Genomic DNA, 21,170 nt, shown 5'->3' on the forward strand with positions numbered 1-21,170 from the left:
TGCCAGAAATTAACTGGCAACAATCAGTAAAATGCAAGGAAAAAGCCTCAAATACCAATTGTACAAAAGCCTCTTATTTAAAAAATAAATAAATAAATAAATTCAAAATACATATTAGTATAGCTAGCAATAAAGTCACCTCCAGAACATATTGCTGTGAACACAGATTACAATCCCATGACATGAGGCTGTGAATAATGCAGAACCTTTACACTGGTAAATGCAGTCTGCATGTTTACAATCACAGCTCACAGCAGGCCCATATGAGCCCAAGTTTTCTCAGGCATGGAAAGAATCTCCATTAATTCCAGTAGATTCCAAAATACATTAGAAAGACCATTTAGCAATGACATACCCAGTTCTAGATTCTTTATTCCTTTATACACTGGTATAAACCACAAGTGCTCACATAAGCAGGGCATAATAAAAGGGTGACAACTCCCATTCACCTAGTTGTCTAACTGGACATTAAGTTAAATATCAAACATTTCCTATCACTGAATTTTAGTTAGAGATACTATTGGCACAGCAAACGTAAAGGCCAACAGTGACACCCTTTAATTTTCAGATGGTTTCCTAGGACAGAATACCAAGTGACTAACACTTCTAGATAAAATCCGTGCTAAGTCTGCACAAGTGTGATGATGGTTTTATGTCATGGCAGAAGAAGGCAACTGAAGATTATCTGTTCACAAAAATGCTGCGCTGATCTGAGGCACGTGCCAGCCTGCAGGATATTTCTATGTAGTTGGCAAATCATTCATCCTCTCAATCTCTCTTCATTAGAGAAACAAAATCTAAGAAAAACACAGTACAAAAGGCCAGGTTTATGCTGCACTTTGGTGTTCACATCTCTTTGCCTGCAACAGGACTAGAAAGAAGCATGTGCACTTGGGCAGCATGTAACCTGTCACAGCCAGAAGCTGTCTCAAGAGAAATGATCATGATCACTTGGCCCAATTCATTCCAACTCACTGATCGCACCAGATCAGTGACAGATGACGAACAGCTCACTGGCCCATAGACGTTCAGAAACTGTATTTCTTGGTGAAACTTATGAGAAATGCCTCTCACAGAGCCCCATTGGCCAGAACAGAGCCACAAAACTGTACTCAATGCAGAATCCTGATCAAGCCAGGTAAAGGCTAAGATGAAGGCAAGATTTTCCACAGTCAGTACAGTGGTGATAACTACTGTAGGTGAATTGAATCAGGGCACTGACCTCCCAAGAACATTTGGAAAGTCTTTCCAAGAGGTTTTGTCTGTTTTCCAAAGTGCCTCAAACCAACTATGCTTATTATTTACTGCAAAACAATGCAGGTTGATGAAACACTGTATTTTAGATACATTGAACTGGATTTGCTTTCCTATAGCTTTCGAAATACTAAGTTTTTCCCCCCTCTGTGTAAACAAGTACGAGACATCATTACACATTTTTATCTGCACAATTCAGTAAGCCAGCTCTCACTATTTCTATTTGAGATATTACACTCAGAAAAATTAAGTTCCCACTTTCCTTTACAAAAGCTTAATGCATGACAAAATGCTATACCCCTTCGTGCTCCTCCCTGCAGAGATACAACTTCTGAACACTTCACGGTCACTAAAATGACTATGGTGGGAGCTCCAACAGCTGTACTAACCAGCAGCCACAGCAGCGTGAGGAACACCAGTGACCTGTCGGAAACAAACAGAGCACATTTGTTAGCTGGACTTCAGTAACAGCTGACACAAGATGTGAGTTTTCATCTCTTGAGGATGTGCTGTTGAAGTATTAGCTTATTACTTATTTAAGGCCCGCCATTGGCAACACACAACAGGCTTCACGACTACCTCAGAACCTAAATTCTATGTGCACGTGAGACCCAGGGATTTATTTCCCCTGCTAGTCTGGGGAAGAGAACAGGATGGCTTTTCCCAGAGGAGTTTTTGCCTGAAATTTGTATCTTCAACGTTGGGTGCTACACCAAGAGTACACAATCACAACACCATATTTCACGCAATTTTATTTATAAAATTGTAATTATCTAACAAATTGCATATAAAATGATTTACTTCAAGTAAATACAGAGTACTGCACAACTATTAAAACTATTGTGTTGTCCATCATAAATGTATTAAAACATACCTAAAAAATGCATCTATTAAAAAACAAAAAGCCAAGAACACAAGTAGCATGACCAAGACCACTTTCAATAGCTTAAAATGAATTACCAGGAAGTTGCATTAACTTCCTAAGTATACTCCAGTTACATCCATTGAGATCAGCATGTGATACAATACCACAGTCTAATGCTAAAGATGACAAGTAATACATATGCACCTGATCTATGCTTTTCTCCTAGACCGAAGATAACCAGTCTGAAATCAGATTACTAAAGCTCAAGTCAAACTCTACTGGGCATGCAGTTCTGTTATACCAATACTTTCAATCAGTAAGTGTAGTTGGCTTTTACAATCAATTTTACATCTGATAAAAAAAGGAACACAAGAGAATACATTCGTATAAAAAGGAATGATACATAAAGGGTAAATATCAACACTTTCCTTGTGCCATCAGATGAACCAAGCGCAGAGATTCAGTTCGACCTGATCTGAAACACACTTATCAGAGATGGATCTGAGCCACAAAGACCAAATCCCATCCTCACCAGAGACCAAGGCAGCATCAGGTCCATCTCTACTGAGTACATAGCATGAACATGAACACACATACAGACGGAGCTTCTCATCAACAACTTTGTATTGCTGAAACACGACAGACAGCTAGGAGTGTGGCATGGCTGAACTCACGCATGGTGCACACTAGCAGTCACAATGTTGCTGCACATTAGGGGAAGAAGATTTTTCTTTTCTTCAAGTGGCAAAGTTTGGTACGTAGCAGATCTAACAAAGTAGAATGTTTTGTTTGCATTATACAGTTTTGCTATCAAATACAGACACCCCAAAAAGCTTCAGAGAAAAAACAAAAATGGAAGAGAGAAACTGGAACCTTGACCAGTTCTTGACACCTGTTGAGATCTAAACTCTCCCCTAATCATTTGCAGAACAACCACTACAATCCACCCAAATGGCACATATACGACAAGAAAGAAAATGGAATTAAGAATACACATGAGAGTTTCTCTTGTGGCCAACATTGTTCATCAGAATCAATTTTGCCAAGGGCATCTCTAATGAAGTAAAAATGCAGATTAACATCCAGGATCACAGCAATTCAAATAGCACCATGCTTAGTCCTGCCGCAAGTGATATTTACCTCCCAAAACAGGTAGAGGCCGCTGACTCTGATACTCCAGTTTACAATCTAACATTATTCTAATACCAAGTAGCAAAGGAAAAATGCAAGGGAGGTCCTGTTACTAACAGCTTTCCCTTCTCCGAGCTCTTGATGCAATTGGGCCCGAAGACACTAGGTGGCAGGCGACTAAAGAGCTTCTGCCTCACCGGCAGGGCGAGGTAAAGCAAAAATGGCCACTTGCTGCGCTCAGGTTCGGCCAGCAAAGTTGCACGGTGGGTATCTTGCTTGTCAATATAAACACTTCGAGAGTGAAAAGCAATCATGTGCAAGAATCATTTAATCTGCATGCTACTATTTACATTTCAAACACTATTTACACACCAGAACCACAATTAGCATCTCTCTCAAGGGGAGAGAGAGTTTTCAGGACAGAGCTCACTTGAACAACGTCTCCACTGCTTCAAACTCTAAGGAATACAATCAAAAGTATGGATTTTAAAACAAAGATACCTACTCTCTACCAAAACAAACACACAGGCAAACCAAACATTTGTTCATTAGGTATTAAAAAAAAAAAAAAAACAACAAAAAACCACACATTAAAAAAGGCTTGTGAATATGGAGAGAGAGAACTTAGAGAGCGGAGGAGCAAGAATTGTGGTACCCTTTGCTAGGGCTCAGTGGAGAATTCAGAAATGGCTTTAAAATCAGGGCTTTCACCGAAGCACAACCAGACCTCTAAGCAGCAACATTCCCACCACATAGGAAGTGTGCAGCAGACAGCAGTCTCATGCTTCACAAAGGGCCACAGGCGTGACAACAAATTTCTGAGCAACCACTGCAGATTAAGGAAAGTTACATTGACCTCTGAACTCATCCACCAGCCCATCAGGCAAGCTAGAGATTGCCAAAAGGTTGTACTGCCTACCGTATCTTATTGCTTTGGAAAATGAGCCCATGTAACTGGCAGTTGTGCTCTAGTTGTGCTCACCTGAAGTTTCTGTAAGGTTTTCTGGAAGAAAGCTTGATTGATTTTGGCAGGCTTTGACCGTAACAGATTGACCTCCAAGGCTTCCCACAAGCCAAACTGGACACCCCTAAGCTGCCAATAGCTGGGGCATTTCTAGGACATCTAATCCAATCTGTAGACAGAAATGTGGGATTTAAATGTGCAATACAGGCAGGTAATCCTCAGTGTTCATCCATCAAATAACTGCAAAAACGAGAAAAGTTATAGGGAGTTGAGGGGCAGGGATGGAACTAGCATCTGCAGCAAAAAATACAAGGCCTGGAAAAATAAATTTAGTGGTTTTTATAAGAAAAGTCACTCTGGCACTCACAAGATATGTTGCACATTTGTGAATACATCTGCAAATACTGAGAAAAAGGCTTGCTCACCTCAGATCATTTACCTTCCTATCAGTCTGACACTGCCAGTGCACATTCAGTAGACCGGAGCTCAGAGAGCAGCACAACAAGGCAGAAGGCCAATACAGAAAAACTGCAGAAATTCAAGTAGAGGAATGGAAGTTGTCTTCAGAAGCCCACAGCAGCAAAAGTAGCATTCAAGATCAGTGGCAATAAGGAATGTTTCTGTAATACACAGACTTTTTTCTCCAAGGCAAAGTGCTGGGTCACATCAAGGCTCTTGAATGAAGGAGTTATTTCCTGAACCAGACTTCCTTGATTTCTCCCCTTACCATTTCATGAGTGCAGCATCATAGGTGCTGGTGATCTATCTGTCCTGCTGCTATCAGGCAAAATGGTGTGTCCCTTTGTGGGAAACAAACACCAGTAACTCCTCAAGATGAGGAGTGACTAAGAAAAACATAACACTGTGGTCAGGTGGAACCAACTTTATTAAGGACAGTGAATTATAATTGCTTGCAAAGGCTTTTAAAAAAAAACAAAAAAACTTTGAGTCATGGCTGGCCTTTAACAGCAGATACCAAAGGATATGGAGGCTGCCTGATTTAGAGACAGTGGGAGTTAACCAGAAGAGAATGAGGTAATACTGAAAGACAGAAGGACCAAAGGACTTTCTGTAGCATCTGTGGATCATCAGTGTGCCCAATGCCAGTTTTTGGAGGGGGCAGAAACACAGCTGACTAAAGTACAGAAAGACAAAATATGCAAGGGTACGTATAATCACATGTAAAAGAGTCATGGAGCCAGTAAAGACCTTAACAGGCCACCAGAGCAGCTTCCTATCCATCCACCACAGCAGGGACACAGGAAACACCACATTAACTTCTTCTACTCCATGTACTCCTCTGAAAAATCATCTCTTTCAAAGAGGTGCTACACAACTTTTTACCAAAGCAGGAGCAAAGAGCTCATAGCTTTCAGGGCTTATTCTGCAGATACTGGAGAAGGTCATAAAAGAAGCGTAATTTGTACAAAGTGCAAAGGAACTATCCAAGTCATGGTCAGGTTTGTAAATTCATTATTATTTTTGAAGAACAACAAATCAAACTTTAAGGTGGATGGAGTCTGATCTAATTCTTCTTCCACTATTTGAGCTTGATTTCAAATTTTGTCCATTTCAAGAGTATGCGTCTTGGCTGATCCTAATACACATTTCTATTTTAGAACTTTTATTTCATTGCTTCAAGATTTTTTGTTGTTGTTGTTGCATTTTATGCAACAAAGGGAGACTCATCTTCATAGCAAGGATTTGTCCATTGAAAGTAAGCATTTATTCTGGTAAAAGCTGTTTTCTCCAAGTTCCAACGGAATGGAATATGATCTTCCCATAATCACATGCATTTACCAATAAATAAGTTTGAATTAGACTGTATTAAAACATATGCACAGATTTAAAGCACTGGAGTGTCACAGATTCTTACTCCACAGCTCATGCAAGTGAAAAGAATTGAAGGGAAAAAAAATTAAAAGACCAAAGCCTCAGATAGGAACAGACCTAGAAATTATCTTAAAAGAAGTTTTGTACAAGTATATCAAAGCATAATATTAGTGAGATCCCTAAATATATTAGGTTACACTAAATTCCAGAGAAACAAAAGATTTAGCCATATCAAATGCTTTCATTTTTTTTAAGTTAATATATAATTCATTCTTTGAATAATAATATTCACTTGGACCCAATATCCACACTGCTTTCATACATTTATACAGTTATATCTCATTCTTGCCTTAAGAGGATGATATCCTAAGGTATGGCAGCAACTAACAGCTTTACAACCCTTGTTTGACAAATATAAAACTCCTTCCCCTTCATACAAGGGTAGAGAAAGGAAGAAAGATGTCGATAAAATTAGGCAGTTCTCCCTGTGAGCTTGCTCATTCCAACTTGAAAGTACTACAGGGAGATGGCTGGAACTTTTTGTAAAAACAAAAACAAAAACAAACAAAAACAAAACAAAACAAAAAAGTAACTTTCCCTTGTTTTAAAAACAGTTTCATTTACTGTACATAGATGCATAGAAAGCCTGTAGCTACGTTTATCTGTGAAAAAAAGAAGACTATTCCTTTAGAGTGGTGAGGTGAGTGACCATCTCAGGAATACTTGGCAGCTCTAAGAGCTCATAACATGAAGAATAAACAGTATATCCACAGATAACAATGATGCAACTCTGTCCCACTGAATACACCAATTTTTAAAAAGTGTCCACTTGTTACTCAGGATCAAAAATACAGTAGAGATTCACGGCTCAACAGCTTTCAAACTGGTGGTTTAAAGCAAAAAAAAAAAGAAAAGAAAAAAAATTGTCAGTGAGCAGCAGATTTTAAAGAGCTCGCTCTTCTCACCCCCACCCCAAAGGAATATGAATTCACTGCAATCAGGAACTTAAACTTGAGACTATGTGGGAGAGAAGGCTTCCCTGTCACCCATGTCCATACAGCTTGGTGTCGGAGAGACACACTGGAGGTTTCAGAGGGTTTCGGTTGTCCAGTGTCTTGTTGTGGTTACTTCAGCAGTTTTACCAGCTGGCTCTGACAGCCTCAATGTCACTAACCAAATTCTGGGCTAAGCAAATCCCAAATATCTGGAAGAGACAACAGTTAATTCATTTGGAGCATTGGACAACTCCTTTCACACAGGTAAACCCCTTCAGTTACACAAAACTTTGTTAGGAAAACAAGCAATAGAAAGCCAAAACTCCTGTAATCCTCATCTTTTTATAGCATTGCTGAGTTCCAGGAAATCAAATTGTTCTGTATTTGCTTCACAAAAGCAACTGTAAAGGCATTCCACTGCTCATTTAAACACTATCAGAAACTGTAGAGTTAAGTATGGGCTTAAAAATCTCTAGCCAATCTTTATCTAACAGTGTTGATTTTGACCTGTGAACAGCTGAAAAGGAAAATCTTTACTGACAAAAATTAAGTACCTCTTAGCACACACAAAAAAGCCTCAAGCATTTTGCACACCTCACTAAAATCTACAGACCTTATATTTCTAGGTGAAACTCGTATTTCCAATTCTCACATTCAGTCCCCACCCAGCACCTATGTGTTTTATTTCTCTGCTATTCTTCTGTGTAACTCATTACAAGGAACACTGCACTTACCTGCAGTAATGCTATCCCAATGAATATACCAGCAACTATGGTAAGATTGTCCTGCAACCATTTCTCAAATTGAGGGACACAGCCTTTAGTGTAGATAACAATCTGCTGATCAACTTCCTGCCAGAGAAAAAGGGAGGTTGTTACATTCAATTATCCCACAGGTAAAATAACCTGTTTTTGCCAGAGGGATTCAGATTCTTAGAACACATTAGAAGAAGAAAAAAAAAATAGCTTACTGGTTTTTGCCTTGCATCATAGCCACACTGAGTATTAATAACATCTTCCTAGGAAAGAGACAAACAGGAGGCAAATGAGTGAAAAGAAATGTCTCCAAAGTATCCTGTCCCAGTTCCCCAGAGCTTGTCCTGTATGTAGTAATACAATCACTACAGTTTCGGTCTTCATACTACTTTTTAAAAGATCCTTCTCTCTTCCATTCAGTGCTGTCAATTATTAGCAATAAACAAAAACACAAGGTGAAAAATACTTTCAAGCTTTCAAAGGAGCGCAGGGGGAAAATCAGCCCTCTACCTGGGTAAACCCCACATTCCATATGTAAGAATTTGAAAATCAAAGCAAAAGGATTAGGATGCATCTGCTTGAAGCAAAAGAACTTTCCACTCAAGAAGTTTTGTCTGTTTACAAAAAATACAGTTAAAATTTTTCAGGGCTCAGTCATGAAGAAGTAAGGAGGAGTGGTTCCATTTGCAGTAAGTTCTTACAGGATGTCTGTAGAAATACATATAAGTACCTAGTTCCTTCCCAAAATAATAGAGAAAAAAGGAAAAATGGGTAATGTTTACTAGTGCCCATTCTTTCTTTTGGGATCTTGATACCAAAGAAGGAGGAGTTTTCATCCTACTGACTCTGCTTCAGAACTCCTCAAGCATCTTCAGCAGGCTATGACAGACTTTTCTTACTGAACAGGTGCTACCCAGTGGAAGCTGAGGCTGACTGCAGGTATTACAGGGCAATAAAATGAAGCAACTACTTTGCTGCAACAGCATCAAAATATTAAGTTACTGGCTATATAAAAACAGTGAGCAGAAGGAGCTTCTCAAAGAAGTCAGAAAAATCAGCCAGTATTAGCTAGGCGTACTGAACATCACAATTTAATCAAATTGTGGGAAAGATAGATCAGCAAAGAATGATTTTAAATAACAGCCATACAGAAGAACAAATCTCCTCCTACTAGCACTTAAGCTCCTCTAACCTTTTCAGGAAGTACATCAACAGGTACCAATCTTGTCAGTTGCCCAAGCTGAATTCCCTCACTGGACCTTTAGGATTTGAGCAATTTTTATTTTTTAATGAGATGAATGTTCCTGTTCCTAGCGTATCAGAGAGCCAAGCAATTCAGGGCTTCACAAGCAGATAAGATTTCAAGAGAGGGTTTTTAAGCTTTCTTTCTCATTCTGAGCACCTATTTACTTTACTACCAATGTCTTCTGTACTTAAGCTCAGGATCTGATAACTGAAAGAAAGCATGAAGAATGAAATGGAAATATGCCAACTTTTCTAGGCCTTGCCTATAGAAAAACGTAGAACATTTCAACTTGTTAAACTACGAAGTGAACTAAAGGAGTCTAAATTTGTTTCAAAGGAGATTTGCTTTGGCTTAGCTTATACTTATCATTTCCTGATTTAAGCTAAACTAAATGCTACACCACAAGCAAATCCTATTCAAGAAAGCATGCACATAACTTTCTGCATCAGTCCAACACTGCACTCTAATTCCAAAGGACACAAATTTGCTCTTCCATGGAATAAATCTGTATATATCATTGCACACAATTAACCTGTCACAGCTTGGTTACATTTAAATTCATTACATGCATTAGGCCATTTTTATTTTAAAGGCAATTAAGTGTGTTGCTTCTCTACGGTGAATAGGAATGAGACTTATCTTAAATTTTCTGGTTACTGCATCACCTCCCAAAAAAATGAATAATTATATACACAGACAGAAAACTTTAGCATAGATTATGTATTTATAGGACTACATGGTAGCACTGTCACTGGTTTGGTTTTATAACAACTATATTTTTAAAACTGGGTTGTGATGCACTGTGTGTGTGGGTAGGTGGGCAGACTGGTGAACGTTAGGGAGAAATCCTGAGTTTAAAGTAAGGCTTTAGCCTAACATGCTTTCCATTTTGTTATAATACTTTGTTAAAAGACACACAGATATTCACAAGGAATATTCAAACTAGTTTGAAGATGCATTCAACTACAGAGGATGCAGCATCTGGAAATGGAAGGCTAAGAAGGATGACAGCTGAAATGACTAGATTCCAAAGGAGTAACTGCTTTGCATTAGCAAGGCAGGAAGTACCCGAGCTGCCTGCTGGCAACTCACCTGATTTTAGTTAGTACTATGGACTCAGATATTCAAAGATCTAAAAGTCATTCCAGGTGGAGAATAACCACCTGAGCCACAGCTGAATTACCAGATAATACAAGCACTCACAGGCTGCTTCTTTTAAACTATACAAAAGTCAAATATATGCAGTGTTAATTACACAGAATTTACACAGAACTGCAGTGGATGGAAGGGACCTCAAGAGATCATCAATTCCAACTCCCTTACTAAAACAGGTACCCTAAAATGGGTCACAAAGGTAGGTGTCCAGACAGATCTTGAATATCTCTACTGAAGGAGACTCCAAAACCTCTCTGGATAACCTGTTCCAGTGCTCCATTACTCATTCCATAAAGATATTCTACCACATGTTAGTATGGAACTTCTTGTATTCACATTTTAGGCCATTGCTCCTTGCCCTATCACCGCGCACCACCAAGAGGAGCCTAACTGCACCCATTTGCCTCCCACCTCCCTTCAGACGTTTTAAACATTAATCAGATTCCCCCCCCATCTTCTTTTCTTCTTTAGGCTACACATATCCAGGTTATTCAGCCTTTCCTCACACAGGAAATGTTCCAGACCCTTAATCATCTTTGCAGCCCTTTGCTGGACTCCTGCTAGGAGATCCCTATCTTTTTTGAACTGGGGAGCCCAGAACTGGACACAATATTCTAAATGTGGCCTCACCAGGGCAGAGTAGAGGGGGATGATCACCTCCCTTGACCTGCTGGCCACGCTCTTTTTAAAGTGCCCAGGACAGCACTGGCCTTCTTGGCCACAAGTGCACACAGCTGGCTCATGGCAAAGCTGTTTTCCACCAGAACACCCAGCTCTTTCTCCACAGAGCTCCTCTCCAGCAGGTCATCACCTAACCTGTACTGATGCATGTGATTATTCCTCCTCAGGTGCAAGACAATCACTTGCACCTGTTAAACCTTATCAGGAACGTAGGAATGTTCTCAGGTCCAGACAGGCCTAACTCTCCAGCCTATCCAGGTCTCGTTGAATGGCAGTGCATCCTTCTGGTGTGTCAACCATTCCTCCCCAATTTGTATCATCAGCAGACCTGCTGAGGGTGCATCCTATCCCTCCATACAGATCACTGATGAAGATGTTAGCAAAACTTGGCCCAGTACCAATCCCTGGGGAATACCACTTGCTACAGCCCTCCAACTAGATGCTGTGCCACTGATCACAGCTCTCTGAGTTCTGCCGGTCAGCCAGTTCTCAATCATCCGCACCATTCACTCATCTATCCCACGCTTTCTACACTTACCTACAGTGTTTTGGGAGACTGTGTCAAATGCCTTGCTGAAGTCAAGGTACACAACATCTATTGCTCTACCTCATCTACCCAGCCAGTGATGACATCATAGAAGGCTACCAGGTTGGTCAAGCATGATTTCCCCTTGGCGAATCCACGTTGACTACTTCTGATAACCTTCTTCTTTCCAATTGCTAAGAGATGGCACCCAGAACAAGTTGTTCCATCATGTTTCCAGGGACAGAGGTGAGGCTGACTGGCCTGTAGTTTCCTGGATCCTCCTCCTTGCCCTTTTTGAAGACTGGAGTGACACTGGCTATGCTCCAGTCTTCAGGCACCTCTTACGTTCACCAAGTTCTTTTGAAGATGATTGAGAGAAGTTCAGCAATAACCTTTGCCAGCTCCCTCAGCACACAATGCTGCATCCCCTCGGGGCCCATGAATTTGTGTGAGTTGATTTTAGCTAGACGCTCTCTGACCAGATCCTCCTAGATCAACAGGAAGTCTTCCTTTCCCCAGACTCTCTCTCTCTTACCTCCAAGGCCTGAGATTTCTGAAGGCTAGTCTTTGTATTAAAGACTGGAGCAAAGAAGGCATTCAGAATCTCCACCTTCTCAGCATCCCCTGTTACCAGGGTATCTGCCTCATTTAGTAGGCGACTTACACTTTCCTAGTCTTCCTTTCACTGTTGACACACTTGAAAACACCTTTCTTGTTATCCTTTACCTCCTCTTTTGCAAGGTTTAACTCCAAGATGGACTTAGCCTTCCTCATCACAACCCGACAGGACCTGACAACATTCCTACATTCCTCCCAGCTGGACAGGCCCTTTTCCCACATTCCATGGGCCTTCTTCTTTCCTTTTATTTTTCCATGAGTTCCTTACTCATTCACACAAACCTCTTGCCACCTTTCCCAGATTTCTTACTCTTAGGCATGCACCAATCTTGAGTTTGGAAGTAGTGATGTTAGCCACGTAACCCATCCTTATTGTAAGCTTCTCACTGTCAGTGAACTGCTTCCCTGCACTCTTGATCACGTCTGTACTATTAACATATAGCCCCAACTTCTTCTGTTTGATGTACCAGAACTATTTAAAAGGACATGAAAATGTATCAAAAGAGCTGCTCCTTCAAACGTTTGACCCTTCAAATCTGATCTCAGGTGACTGCAGGACAAGCTAATTTTAAAAGAAGACAAAGAGCACAAAAATTTCTGTGGCTGTCTAAAGACTGCAACAAAAACATACAACAGTTCTTCAGAACACAGGCTGTCACTTATTACCACACCTAGCACAAACCAGGCCAATATGACTACAGCCTCTGGACACTCCATTAAATAATGAGCAATACCTGCTTTAGAGTGTCTGATCTTACAGTTGTTCCTTAAGGCAGCAAATGAAGTATCCTGATGATAATCAATTAAAAGCTCACATCCTTCAACTCATTATGGACTTCTGCTTTTTATACTTGCTAAGATTAACATGTACATTCAGCCAAAATTGTGCTTCTCTCATTCTAATGAAAAACAGCTAACATGAAAAGCATACAGTGAAGACTTAAGTTAGTTCTGGATTTTTGCTGGTAGAAGAGAAATTAGTAGTTACGCTGTGCTTCAAGTAAAAAAATAAATAAATAAAAAATGGTAGAAAAGTTAAGATCATGCATGACTTCCAGAAAAATCTCATACAATCATTTAAAATTGAACAGCAGACTCCTCCTACTCTCTTGACTGACTTACGGCAGGGTCTTTAGTGCAGCAAGAGAATGGCACACCACAGCGCTCTCGACTTGCATTGGAATCTGTGCAATTGAAGTAAATATTAAGGTTCCAGTCATCAGCTCCAAAAGCCCCGCAGCACTGCCACTAGAACACAGAAAGGAGAGCTTCTTGACTTTCAGTATCAACAAATCTCTTCATTAAAGCATGCATAATTACTGCTGGTTTCTTTCTAGCTTTCCATAAAGAATCCAAGATTTCTTCATTTAATTGGGCATAATTTATTTAATTTTTGAAGACCACTCCAAACTACTAAATTATCTGAAAATTATCAGGGAATTACAGTTCTGTTCACACCCTGCAATGCTATTCTTTGGAAAGAAAACTACAGAGCAAACTGATATGCTAAAGCCACAGAGTTGCACAGTCCTAGAAGCTCACGCCCCAGGGACAGTATAATGAAGTGTAATATTCTGCCCCGTCTAATGTGCCATGAGCTCTTAACAGACCTGACCAGCAGTAAGTGCTGCTCTAGTAGCTACTACATTTGCCAGTTTGAAGGAATCTTTGCTAGGCTGTATACTAGTCAGTATGAATTCAGCATTTACTGCACAGCAGAGATTGCACAAGTAACCCTTAATTGAAGAATTCTTCAAAAAGTAAATACTCTAAATGTTACACTTAGTCTCTGGTAAAAAGTGCTGAACCTGCAAAGAACAGACTAGATTTCAGTGAAGCACTGATTGTTTACAGCACTCCAGAATCTAGCCCAAGGAACCCATCTATGCCAACTAAAAACATACTAATAATAAATAAATAAATCAAACTAAGCATATTTTAAAGTGTTGGGAATGGCAATTCTCTCCCTCTGGATGCAAATACAGTTCCATCTGCATTACCAGAAATATGCTGTTTTCAAGCCTCATCTCTCCTAGCTGAAAAAGTAATTTGCTGGCCAGACTCATGCTGCTCTGACTTAGCTGTCAAGATTGCTAATCCAGTTATCTAGTGCCAGTCTACTCCAAAACTGGATTATAGCCTTTTGGTTGTATACATATGCCCCACTGCTTTCAGATCTCCGGCCTTCTTCAAACTGGAAAAGATTCAAATGAGCACAAGGATCCACATTCTGTTACTCACTCACATTTTACCCCAAGGCATATAGAAGCAAATCAAACACTGAATAAATTTATTTGCAGAATATATAAAAATGAAGAGACACAACAATTTCAACCAATGTTTAGTGATGCAGCTACGCAGGGCCAAATTCAATGTGAAGTTCATAACAGATTAGACTAGAAGAGAGTACTGGAGCAAGAACGTACTGGCAAAATGGCTTGTATGTGAAATCCAGTGCAAGACTCTTTTACACATTGGCAAATTTGGCCTTTGAACCTGCACAAGCACGTGCATCTGACTTCACTCTTCCTTCCCCTTCAGGTGCTGCTAGAGTGTCTTTTAGAGATTTATAAGGACTTTTGGAATTGCCCACTTCATTAAGATCAATACATTGAGTCTTTTTGAGATAGAACATTGCAGTCTCAACAAGCCCCCACATCTCTGTCACTCAGCAGAGTGGCGTAGCACGTCTAATGTTGCTAAAACATCACTAACATTCAGTTCATAACTGAATAAGTTTCCATCAAGCTTAAAAAATTGTGGGTTTTGTTTCTGTTTTTAAACAGAAGTGATAGTTCCTGCAATAAGATATTTTGAAAACAATCCCCACCCCCCAAAGTATCTTTATAAACACATACAAATATGCTCCAACAATCTGAACACAAAACTCTTTCGGTACCTAGTCAATTTGACACACTTATCTTTAAAAGCCTGCATGAATAAATCACCCCAACTCTCCACTGTAATTGTTTTTCTGAATAAAACAACAAGAAATAAGCCACTTTTCACAGGTACTGTGTGTTTGCAGAAGGTCTGTGAATATTACAAGAATTACATTCTAGTATATTTTTGTTAGTCCTTGAAGAAACCAAACAGGAGGTAACAAACAGAGTAGGTATCTCATTAAATCAAGCATTAAAAATAAACATAGTCCTACTTACATATTCCTGCGTAAAGTCTATGAGGTTTTGCAAATCAATGTCATCTCGGTATGCTCTGATGTTGTTGTTTATGAAGAAATACAGCTGGTCCTTGATCCAGTCTTTGAAAACAAATGCTAGAACACCAGCAGTGAGTTCCAAGAAGAAAATAATTCCAAGAAACACAGAAAACTATGAAGAAAAAGGAAAACATTAAAATTATTTTACTGCCTTGCCAAAAATGTTTTTCAAGGCTCGCAATTATGTGTGGTGGTAAAGCTTTGTCTGTTCCAGAGGAAACAACCTATTCACTCAGACAAAAAAAAAAAAAATTAAAAATACATTCTTTTTTTTCATTAGAGCTGAAGTACAATACTCTTAATTTTATTCTAGCAAATAATAAAAATGCCAATGAACGCAAGCATTGGCATCTAAAGCAGGACATTTCACTGGAATTTCCAAAGAAGCCCAAAATTTTTACTCTAAATTTCAACATTACTGCCTGGCCACCTGCCAGGTTCTTTGAAAACTCATGTGAAATTCTTGTGTAGGCATTCCCATTTTCAAATGTACTGAATAACAAGTAGAAAAAAATTAAATGCTGTCTAAGTGACCTTCTCTTCAGTCATCCTCATTGGTAAAACTTTGCCTAAGTGGGTAAAGCAAAAATTCTAACAACAGCAATTAATTAATGACTGAGTCAGAGAGGAATGTCTATGGAATGACTCATATCCACATTAAAACCAAATGAGGCTGTGATGATTAATGCAAATGCAATGGATGCCAAAGGCATTAGTAACAATCTGCCACTTTCTCTAAGCATCTCCACTGAGTCTACAGTGTTTTAAAACATGCTGGGGTCCTCATATACTGGAATTCTATCCCTTTTGCAACTATGCCTTTAAGTCTCATTTTAATATGCTCTCTATGTTTGCTCAGATGCATTTTTAATTCCTCTGTCAGCTGTTGTATAGGAAGCTATTTTTAGTACAGCAGATGGGTACGTTTTAGAGAAGATGAGAGAAAGAAAGAAAGAGAAAAAAAAAATTTACAATAGTTTTTCTTTCTTTTTTTTTTTAATTTAATTACAAGTAAGAAGAGTGCAAGCTAGAACTATCTTGAGCTGCCTCATAAACAGCTCAGTAACTGTCAACCTCCTCCTGCAATACAATGTGTCAGTGAGAGCCAAATATGTGACCTGAAGGCTGATTTTTACACTGGAAACCTTTTTGAGTGTATACTAACAGCTAACGGTTATGAAGACAAATAGTATCCTGGCTAAGCACAACTCTGGAAGGTGTGACAGGAGAGGAAAATATCTTGATTTTATTCCTTATCTTAAATTTACATATGGCAATAAGGTCTTTTTACATTATTTATACAGTACAGAGCTGAGTCTTATCACAGCAAGCAATGCCTTCCTAGCAGTCCTATCTCTTCTGTACCACGAGGGAAACTTGCACAGCAAAAATCACATGGTTCACATTCAGTAGCTTATTATACATTCCTCCTAATTCACAGGCAGCTGGTTATTGACTCTAAGTTCAATTCAGGCTCTTAGTGACAGGAAGTCAAAATGTTAGGCTATACCCGTATGAAAAGCAGTAGTTCCACATTATGATTCTTACTATCAACAGCACTAAACACTGGGGGGAGAAAAAAAACAAACAACCACCACAATAGTAAGCAGCAGAGATTGAGATCTATAAAGCAAATCAAAAGAGATTCAGAGAACAGTACTCTCACATCAGTAACACCTTCCGCTCCCCAAAAGGCATACTAAACACGACTTTCCCCATGTAACTATTGAATGCCGCAGTTGCTACTCACAAATTTGAGAAGAAAGGTATTTTCTCGCAAAGCTCCAATGCATCCTGCAAATCCCAAAATGAACATAACTCCTCCTACTACTAGGAAGAGCCAAACTGGATCAAAGCCACCCAGGTCAGTGATGGAAGAGATGTTGGACAGCACCCCCTGGAAAAGAAACAACACCAAAAGTTAACACACATGGTCAAGCTTTCTGTTGTAAACATTCAGCTTGCATTTTTCTTTTTAAAAAGGTAGAGGTTTAAAGCAAACAAATGTTCTTCAGCACAACAAGAAAACAAACTCTTTGCATTAAACAGAGAGATAAAAAAGGGTGATTATGATCAATATTTCTGAATCAACGCATGGGAAGAACAAAAAAGCATTCTTCTAGAGTTCTCCGCAAAAAGTTAGATTTAGACATTAGAATAAAATTTAACTTGATTTTATTACCCGTGGGGAGATGCATTTTGAGTATCGTAGATGTTGTTAAATAAGCACAAACTTACAAATGTTATGACAGAAAAAGTGGTCAATAGCAAGAAACCTATTAAGTTTAGACTCGGTATTTTCAACAACTGACAGAAACTAGAACGGAGCTTCTCAGTTAAATGCAGTATTTTGCAATAAATTTTATGTTATATTTTGACAATTTAGATACCAGGCTGATTAAAACTTCAGTCACCTACAAGGCAAAACCTCAGTAAGTAAGAAAAGCATGGCTACTGTCTAATCAGTTAACAAAAAGAAACATTGAAATTGTGTTTTCTTAGTAGGACAGAAGGCCATGTAAAGACGTGTCTGAGGACATGGTATGCACCAGCTTGGGTTAGATTTATCACATGGTAAACTACACATGATGTATTTTAGATACAACAGTCAGCAGAGCCCACTTATGATGCCATTAATCCCTGAGGTACAGAGCTTGGGTTGTCATGCCAGGAGTCTTGAGAACCTACTTTATTGATCTGAACACATTTTAGCCAGAGTTTGGCTGATGTTGAACATATGGGCCACATCAAGGAGCAAATACAAAGTCTTTCTTATTCCAGTGAGATTGCAGAGGAACAGTTACAATTCCACAAAGCCTTTTGGCAGCAAAAAAGCTGTTCCCTCATTTAACTCCCTGGTGTCATAGGTCAATACAAAGCACACTACTGCAGTGGACATTTCTGCACATTTTCCTTCAAAGAAGCCTGAATGCAGGCTGAGTGTTTTGGACTACTGCTTTCCCTATTAACTCCCAAGTTGGCTATGGCTTGAAAAGCAACAGTACAGATCTTCTCCTCTACAGCTTCTTGTTTGCAGATCTACTCTCAAGTTTTTCATCCTTTTACTTGTTCCTGCTCATATCCACTTTCTTCTTTTGCTCCCAGAACCGCAATAGTTTTAAACAATGTTATCATAGCATCATTTCAAAAAGTTGTTAGTAACATTGTTAACAAGTAACTCTTCATAATTGTAGCTTTGGATCCTTGATTTTGTTTTTTAATATGCAATTTGAGCCACCCATAGTATGTAAGTAGTCAGGCACCTAGTACCTGTAATATAGTACCATCAGTCTGCAATCACTTCCACACAAAACTGACACTGAATAAATTGGAAATGAAGACAGTCCATAATACTTTTTATTTCTGAATGACAGACTGGATAAAACAGGTGCCTGAATTTCTCCAATGCACACAGCGAGGAGCCTTGGAAGAGCCCAGAACACATAAGAAAACAACAACAACAAAAAAACAGAGCACCATCTAACTTACAAACAGTGAACAAGAACAAGTTAACATTCTCAGACTAGATTTTCCTCTTTTCCTCCTACTAGAGAAAACAATTCCCCCCAACAGAGGGATGAAAAAATATATTCACTGCTTTCCTCCTACAGTACATACAGTACTAGACATTGTCATTCATTACAAAGGCAAGAATACATGTGATGCATAATATAACACAATGCTGCTCAGAACCAGTATTGTTGTCAAACCAGACCAGTTGGCACACCTCCTTTTCTAAGTAACCAGTGATGAGATGGTACAAATCAGACTGAACTGAACACTTAAATCAATTTGTACAGAAATTTTCCACCACTGTTTCTTGATTACACGAGTCACAGAAAAAGAAATCAAAAGATACAACTTTCTGGCTAAGAATAACAAACAATAAGCAGCATAATCTAACACACAAATCTCTGAAAAAGGCATTGCTGTGGACATACGCAAGTCAGGAAACACAAGCTCTACTTCAAGGAAAAGGTCTGCTGTAATGACTTCCAATCATGTTTGGAAATCCTTTCTATGTTTTCCCCCCATGAGAACAAGTTATGCCTTAAGCAAAAACTACTCCTAATTTCTTTTAATATTAGCTCATTTTTTTCATTAATGCGCTATAGCAGAGGATAAAAACAATCACTGGAAAAAGGACATTGCCTACTGCAAATATTTTCCTTAAAAAAAAAAAAAATCCAGAAGGATGAATGGTCATTTAAGTCTCTCTTCGCAAGACAGTTTGGTCTTAGTTTTTAAAAGAAAAGAAAGAACAGTCTAATCAAGTTATTTTCTTTTGAAAGTAGTAAAATTCAAATCAAAGACAAAATCCAAGTGTAATTCAGTTACCACCTGTAGATCCTGCTCTTTGAGAAGCTAGTCTTTATACAAATAACTGTTGATAAGAAATACACAAGTTCGTACCTCCATTACACCTAATGACAATAAAATTTAGCAAATTGGTTGTATTTATACCGCGCTATTTCTCACCTTACTTGATTTTCTATAGCACTGGCAGTTTCATGTCACAAGCTGGCTAGTCACTCAGCAAAAGTCACTCACATCTAAGCAGAGTTCTCCTCCAGATTCTGATTGCTCAGTACAGCTGTGATCTGACACTGAAGTAAAACAATACGGGCTTTATCTGCCATTCTTTGCTACCCTTGGAGAGCACGTTTACGTGCATCTTTTGCTAGTCCACATATGACAATCATAAACCAACCTTGGATAAACTCCAAGTAATACATCCTGACAGCACAAAGCATACTGTGTAATTCTCATTTGCATTGTGTGCTGTCTGCATACGAATCCCAACTTATCAGTATTCTGGAGATACTTCAGGATAAGCAGTCTTCAGAGTGTTTTTGGCAATAAAACAATTGCTAGCAAGAACACAGACAATGCTGTGTGCTTACATCTAGAGTTGCACAGAGATAGTGCTTTATTCTGGGGAACATACATAAGTCTCACAGTTGCCAATTCTGTCTTCATCCCATCTTCACCCAAAAGCAGAAAGAAATGTGTATGGAGGTGACTGAGCAGAGGAAGAGGAATCTCACAAGATAACACTACTTATTCCAGTGACACTGAATCTTTAGGGCTACTAGTCATGCACGTAGTGATTGTTTGTCAGCTCATCTCTTCCAGGGAGGAAAAACCTAAATACATCACTGTAAATCTTTTAAAGTTGAGCTCTCTCCAAATGAAAAGAAAATTTTCTCAGCAACGCTACTGCAGAAGTCCAATCTTTACCACAAGACAGTTGCAAGTACTATCGATATTCTGGCATCTAACAGGAAGAAATACATTTTTTTTTCCTTAAATCTATATTCACACTTCGAAAGTATGGTAATGTTTCTGGGGTACACACACAGCACTTCTTTGGTAGTTTAGACATATGCCTAATCTTTACTTGACAGTAAACACTTTGTGTAGAGCCACACATGCTAATACTTTTCCTCTTCCAGTGGCACCAATCCAGGGCTCTACTGCAGTCCCACAAGGAAAGCTAGCAGTATGTGCTCTCTGGATGAGCTCCAGCTCATCTGCCTGCTCTGTTCCCCCACCCTCAACTGCCTGCTGTACATTTGAATGTTGAGGTTCTTAATCTTTTCATCTCCTGCAAGTCACTTTTTGTTTGCAGTTATAAAGGAGCAAAACCATCCATAAATGAACTACAATCAATAATGGTGGTTATGAAAGAGTTGCTTTATTTGTGAAGTGTATCTGATTTTGGTCACCAGGATAGAATGACACAGGCGTACAACTGAAAAGACTGACGTATTTCTAAACCATCATTCATGACATAAGTCAAATGAAAGAGCAGAACCTGCTCCTTTCTCCAACGAAGGAGTGGTGGAGAAGCATTGGCGGTGCCTTCTGCCACACCAACAAATACCACATCACCAAGCCAGGCCTATGAGAAGCTCCTGCAAAAA

At 39.2% G+C, this 21,170-nt stretch overlaps 1 protein-coding gene across 3 annotated transcripts in view; it reads right to left on the reverse strand.

Moving 5' to 3' along the window:
* Positions 1-1,991: 1,991 nt before the first annotated feature.
* Positions 1,992-21,170, reverse strand: part of TSPAN5 (tetraspanin 5) — an 82,646-nt gene continuing 63,467 nt past the window's right edge. For all 3 annotated transcript variants that reach the window (XM_031553115.1, XM_031553116.1, XM_010710021.3), the window contains exons 3-8: positions 16,994-17,140; positions 15,185-15,355; positions 13,146-13,271; positions 8,013-8,060; positions 7,777-7,893; positions 1,992-7,251 (exon numbers count right to left, since the gene is read on the reverse strand). In XM_031553115.1, coding sequence (XP_031408975.1) covers positions 7,186-7,251; positions 7,777-7,893; positions 8,013-8,060; positions 13,146-13,271; positions 15,185-15,355; positions 16,994-17,059 — 594 coding nt within the window. In that variant the 5' untranslated portion in view covers positions 17,060-17,140 and the 3' untranslated portion in view covers positions 1,992-7,185. The remainder of the gene's footprint in view (positions 7,252-7,776; positions 7,894-8,012; positions 8,061-13,145; positions 13,272-15,184; positions 15,356-16,993; positions 17,141-21,170) is intronic.

The sequence above is a fragment of the Meleagris gallopavo genome, chromosome 4 (assembly GCF_000146605.3).
Source record: "Meleagris gallopavo isolate NT-WF06-2002-E0010 breed Aviagen turkey brand Nicholas breeding stock chromosome 4, Turkey_5.1, whole genome shotgun sequence".
Taxonomy (NCBI): domain Eukaryota; kingdom Metazoa; phylum Chordata; class Aves; order Galliformes; family Phasianidae; genus Meleagris; species Meleagris gallopavo.